This window comes from Oncorhynchus mykiss, chromosome 29, assembly GCF_057628025.1.
Source record: "Oncorhynchus mykiss isolate SJ-2025 chromosome 29, ASM5762802v1, whole genome shotgun sequence".
Classification (NCBI taxonomy): domain Eukaryota; kingdom Metazoa; phylum Chordata; class Actinopteri; order Salmoniformes; family Salmonidae; genus Oncorhynchus; species Oncorhynchus mykiss.
This window is the reverse complement of record NC_143050.1, coordinates 2385001-2391196: the sequence shown is the minus strand read 5'-3', so window position 1 is coordinate 2391196 and position 6196 is coordinate 2385001. Positions and strand designations below refer to the sequence as shown.

The window sequence follows — 6196 nt, the reverse complement described above, 5'->3', positions numbered from 1 at the left end:
GTCTGTGTGTCTGTCTGTCTGTCTGTCTGTCTGTCTCTCTGTCTCTCTGTCTGTCTGTCTGTCTGTCTGTCTGTCTGTCTGTCTGTCTCTTCGTCTCTGTGTGTCTTTCTGTCTCTTTTCGTCTCAGTCTCTGTCTGTCTGTCTCTCTCTTTGTCTGTCTGTCTCTCTTCGTCTCTGTCTGTCTGTCTCTCTCTTCGTCTCTGTGTGTCTGTCTGTCTCTCTTCATCTCAGTCTCTGTCTGTCTATCTCTTCGTCTCTGTGTGTCTGCTTATCTCTTCGTCTCTGTGTGTCTGTCTGTCTCTCTTCGTCTCAGTCTCTGTCTGTCTCTCTCTCTCCGTCTCTGTGTGTTTGTCTGTCTCTCGCTGTCTGTCTGTCTCTCTCTCTCTCTCTCTGTGTGTCTCTCTCGCTCTCCGTCTCTGTGTGTCTGTCTGTCTCTCTCTCCGTCCCTGTGTGTCTGTCTCTCTCGCTCTCCGTCTCTCTGTCTCTGTCTGTCTCTGTCTGTCTCTCTCTCCACCTGTCTGTCTCTCTCTCTCTCTCTCTCTCTCTCTCTCCGTGTGTCTGTCTCTCTCCGTCTGTGTGTCTCTCTCTCTCCGCCTGTGTGTCTGTCTCTCTCTGTCTGTGTGTCTGTCTCTCTCTCTGTCTGTCTGTGTGTCTCTCTCTCTCCGTCTGTGTGTCTGTCTCTTTCTGTGTGTCTGTCTCTCTCTCTCTCTCTCTCTCCGTGTGTCTGTCTCTCTCCGTCTGTGTGTCTGTGTATGTAATGTAATCATACTGTACATGAGTTAAAATGGTCCGCTACAGACTCAAAGCATTAATAGTTACATCAACAGATCTGCATGTTGGGAAAACAGAACTACATGTTGTGAAAACAGAACTACATGTTGTGAAAACAGAACTGCATGTTGTGAAAACAGAACTGCATGTTGTGAAAACAGAACTGCATGTTGTGAAAACAGAACTACATGTGAAAACAGAACTACATGTTGTGAAAACAGAACTACATGTTGTGAAAACAGAACTACATGTTGTGAAAACAGAACTACATGTGAAAACAGAACTACATGTTGTGAAAACAGAACTACATGTGAAAACAGAACTACATGTTGTGAAAACAGAACTACATGTGAAAACAGAACTACATGTTGTGAAAACAGAACTACATGTTGTGAAAACAGAACTACATGTTGTGAAAACAGAACTACATGTGAAAACAGAACTACATGTTGTGAAAACAGAACTACATGTTGTGAAAACAGAACTACATGTTGTGAAAACAGAACTACATGTGAAAACAGAACTACATGTTGTGAAAACAGAACTACATGTTGTGAAAACAGAACTACATGTTGTGAAAACAGAACTACATGTGAAAACAGAACTACATGTTGTGAAAACAGAACTACATGTTGTGAAAACAGAACTACATGTTGTGAAAACAGAACTACATGTTGTGAAAACAGAACTACATGTGAAAACAGAACTACATGTTGTGAAAACAGAACTACATGTGAAAACAGAACTACATGTTGTGAAAACAGAACTACATGTGAAAACAGAACTACATGTTGTGAAAACAGAACTACATGTGAAAACAGAACTACATGTTGTGAAAACAGAACTACATGTTGTGAAAACAGAACTACATGTTGTGAAAACATAGTTACAGTATTTCAACAGAATTACATGTTGTGAAAACATAGTTACAGTATTTCAACAGAATTACATGTTGTGAAAACAGAACTACATGTTGTGAAAACAGAACTACATGTTGTGAAAACAGAACTACATGTTGTGTTGCACTATTGAGGTAATGTATGGAACGTTTCTTTTATCTTACAGTGACTGCATTTAAATAGATTTGATATTATTTAATAAGTTGTTCAATCTAGAGACTCTATTGCAGGAGCTTGTCTTGTGCTGGTCCTGCCTCGCAAAAGAGCCAGCCAGTGGATGGTTCTGGAAGATGTTTTGATCAGTACAGCCCGTCCCAACCAGTGGATGGTTCTGGAGGATTCTCTGTGGAGTACAGCCCGTCCCAGCCAGTGGATGGTTCCGGAGGAGGGGGTGTTTCAGAGGGTCTCTGTGTGCGTGTAGCCCTCCGAGCTCTGAGCGACACCAGATTCAACAGTCTCTCCAGCTCATCTCCTGACTCAGACCGCTCTAGCCTTGAACCGTGACCGCCAACTCCCGACCCCTGGGTCACCTCCAGGGGCGCCCAGGCGTTCTGTCCGTCCCAGGCCCTGAGCGGGGGTAGCAGCTGGGCTGGGTGGAGGTTGAGCCCTGGAGGAGGAGAAGGGTAACCCTGGTAAGCAGGCCGTGTTGGGGGAAGAGTATCATAGTGGTTCTGGTCAGGTTCTGGAACTGGGTCTGGGGCAGGGATTGTATCTGGGTTGGGTTCACGGTATTCTTCATACACTGGTGAGGAGGTCTCCTCTCGATCAATAGGTTGGTGCTCTTTCTCTCCCTCGCTGGAGTGGACTCTTTTTTCGACCGTGAATACTCTGTCTATCCCGTACCCTGTCCCTGTGTGCCTCTCGTACCTCCTCTCGTACTTTCTGTCTGCTGTGTGTGGTCTGGCCACCCCTGTGCCCCCTCCGTCTCTACACTCACTCCTGTTTCCTCTTCTGTCCCCTGAGGGTTCTCTCTGATCTCTTCTATCAGCTGAACCATAGCCTCTGTGAACTCTCCCTCCATATCTTATATCTCTCTCTCCCTCTCTCTCTCCTTCCATCCCTCTCTCTCCCTCCATCCCTCTCCCCATCCTTCTCTCTCTCTCTATCCCTCTCCCTCTCTCTCCCTCCATCCCTCTCGCTCTCTCTATCCCTCTCGCTCTCTCTCCCTCCATCCCTCTCTCTCCCTCCATCCCTCGCCCTCTCGCTCTCTCCATCCCTCTCCCTCTCGCCCTCTCCATCCCTCTCCCTCTCTCTCTTTCCATCCCTCTCCCTCTCTCTCTTTCCATCCCTCTTCTTCTCTCCATTCCTCTCCCTCTCGCTCTTTCCGTCCCTCTCCCTCTCTCCATGTCTCTTTCTCTCTCTCTCTCATACCCCCTCCTCTCAGCTGAGAGTGACCTGAGGCTTCTTCTTTCCCCTGAGTTTCCTCTCTCTCTTTCCCTCCTGTACCCCCCCAGCCCGTAGTCCAGCTGTAATGAGTACACGCTTCCTGCTCTGCTGAACGACGGAAGGTCATCTGTAATGTCACAGTGTGACCCCCCATCGATGCCAGGTAGGCGGAGCCGGGACGGGGACAGCCAATCAGACGACTCCCACTGGTAGGCTGGAGAGGAAGAGGAGGGAGAGTGTTAGAAGGTTATTGTACGTGTTGTGTGTTATTGTACATTATAACATAACAGGGTACATGTTGGCTGTATTGGGGGTCAGGGTACATGTTGGCTGTATTGGGGGTCAGGGTACATGTAGGCTGTATTGGGTGTCAGGGTACATGTTGGCTGTATTGGGGGTCAGGGTACATGTAGGCTGTATTGGGTGTCAGGGTACATGTTGGCTGTATTGGGGGTCAGGGTACATGTAGGCTGTATTGGGTGTCAGGGTACATGTTGGCTGTATTGGGGGTCAGGGTACATGCTGGCTGTATTGGGGGTCAGGGTACATGTTGGCTGTAGTGGGGGTGAGGGTACATGTTGGCTGTATTGGGGGTCAGGGTACATGTTGGCTGTATGGGGGTCAGGGTACATGTTGGCTGTATTGGGGGTCAGGGTACATGTTGGCTGTATTGGGGGTCAGGGCACATGTTGGCTGTATTGGGGGTCAGGGTACATGTTGGCTGTATTGGGGGTCAGGGTACATGTTGGCTGTATTGGGGGTCAGGGTACATGCTGGCTGTATTGGAGGTCAGGGTACATGCTGGCTGTATTGGGGGTCAGGGTACATGCTGGCTGTATTGGGGGTCAGGGTACATGCTGGCTGTATTGGGGGTCAGGGTACATGTTGGCTGTATTGGGGGTCAGGGTACATGTTGGCTGTATTGGGGGTCAGGGTACATGTTGGCTATATTGGGAGTCAGGGTACATGCTGGCTGTATTGGGGGTCAGGGTACATGCTGGCTGTATTGGGGGTCAGGGTACATGTTGGCTGTATTGGGGGTCAGGGTACATGTTGGCTGTATTGGGGGTCAGGGTACATGTTGGCTGTATTGGGGGTCAGGGTACATGTTGGCTGTATTGGTGGTCAGGGTACATGTTGGCTGTATTGGGGGTCAGGGTACATGTTGGCTGTATTGGGGGTCAGGGTACATGTTGGCTGTATTTGGGTCAGGGTACATGTTGGCTGTATTGGGGGTCAGGGTACATGTTGGCTGTATTGGGGGCCAGGGAACATGTTGGCTGTATTGGGGGTGAGGGTACATGTTGGCTGTATTGGGTGTGAGGGTACATGTTGGCTGTATTGGGGGTCAGGGTACATGTTGGCTGTATTGGGGTCAGGGTACATGTTGGCTGTATTGGAGGTCAGGGTACATGTTGGCTGTATTGGGGGTCAGGGTACATGTTGGCTGTATTGGGGTGAGGGTACATGTTGGCTGTATTGCGGGTCAGGGTACATGTTGGCTGTATTGGGGGTCAGGGTACATGTTGGCTGTATTGGGGGTCAGGGTACATGTTGACTGTATTGGGGGTCAGGGTACATGTTGGCTGTATTGGGGGTCAGGGTACATGTTGGCTGTATTTGGGGTGAGGGTACATGTTGGCTGTATGGGGGTCAGGGTACATGTTGGCTGTATTGGGGTCAGGGTACATGTTGGCTGTATGGGGGTCAGGGTACATGTTGGCTGTATTGGGGGTCAGGGTACATGTTGGCTGTATTGGGGTCAGGGTACATGTTGGCTGTATTGGGGTCAGGGTACATGTTGGCTGTATGGGGGTCAGGGTACATGTTGGCTGTATTGGGGGTCAGGGTACATGTTGGCTGTATTGGGGGTCAGGGTACATATTGGCTGTATTGGGGGTCAGGGTACATGTTGGCTGTATTGGGGGTCAGGGTACATGTTGGCTGTATTGGGGGTCAGGGTACATGTTGGCTGTATTGGGGGTCAGGGTACATGTTGGCTTTATTGGGGGTCAGGGTACATGTTGGTGGAGAGCAGGTACTGTAACATTGCAGCTACAAATCAAATTGAAAAAAACCCATTGTCTGTATTTATGTTTTTAAATGCTCTTACAATCCACTTAGTACTCTGACGAACTCCACACAAATGTCATCCTGAAATGAACATCGACTGTCTCGACATGAATGTAAATAATTCCAGACTCACGAGAGAGCCTTCAGAACAAGCCTGACATTTCATCATTGAAGAGGTGGATAATGTTTTAACTTCCCTGCCAAACAACAAGGCAAGTGGATCAGATGGTGTCACCTACGAGACCTTAAAGACCACAAGGCCCCAGTCCTTCCATGTTCATCAGATGGTGTCACCTACGAGACCTTAAAGACCACAAGGCCCCAGTCCTTCCATGTTCATCAGATGGTGTCACCTACGAGACCTTAAAGACCACAAGGCCCCAGTCCTTCCATGTTCATCAGATGGTGTCACCTACGAGACCTTAAAGACCACAAGGCCCCAGTCCTCCCATGTTCATCAGATGGTGTCACCTACAAGACCTTAAAGACCACAAGGCCCCAGTCCTTCCATGTTCATCAGATGGTGTCACCTACGAGACCTTAAAGACCACAAGGCCCCAGTCCTTCCATGTTCATCAGATGGTGTCACCTACGAGACCTTAAAGACCACAAGGCCCCAGTCCTTCCATGTTCATCAGATGGTGTCACCTACGAGAACTTAAAGACCACAAGGCCCCAGTCCTTCCATGTTCATCAGATGGTGTCACCTACGAGACCTTAAAGGCCACAAGGCCCCAGTCCTTCCATGTTCATCAGATGGTGTCACCTACGAGACCTTAAAGACCACAAGGCCCCGGTCCTTCCATGTTCATCAGATGGTATCACCTACGAGACCTTAAAGACCACAAGGCCCCAGTCCTTCCATGTTCATCAGATGGTGTCACCTACGAGACTTTAACGACCACAAGGCCCCAGTCCTTCCATGTTCATCAGATGGTGTCACCTACGAGACCTTAAAGACCACAAGGCCCCAGTCCTTCCATGTTCATCAGATGGTGTCACCTACGAGACCTTAAAGACCACAAGGCCCCAGTCCTTCCATGTTCATCAGATGGTGTCACCTACGA

The 6196-nt window shown here is 49.0% G+C and overlaps 1 protein-coding gene across 1 annotated transcript in view; it reads right to left on the bottom strand.

Annotated features, from left to right (window-relative positions):
• Positions 1–841: 841 nt before the first annotated feature.
• Positions 842–6196, bottom strand: part of fat3b (FAT atypical cadherin 3b) — a 297423-nt gene continuing 292068 nt past the window's right edge. The window contains exon 71 of the mRNA XM_090226225.1: positions 842–3270. Coding sequence (XP_090082351.1) covers positions 1970–3270 — 1301 coding nt within the window. The 3' untranslated portion in view covers positions 842–1969. The remainder of the gene's footprint in view (positions 3271–6196) is intronic.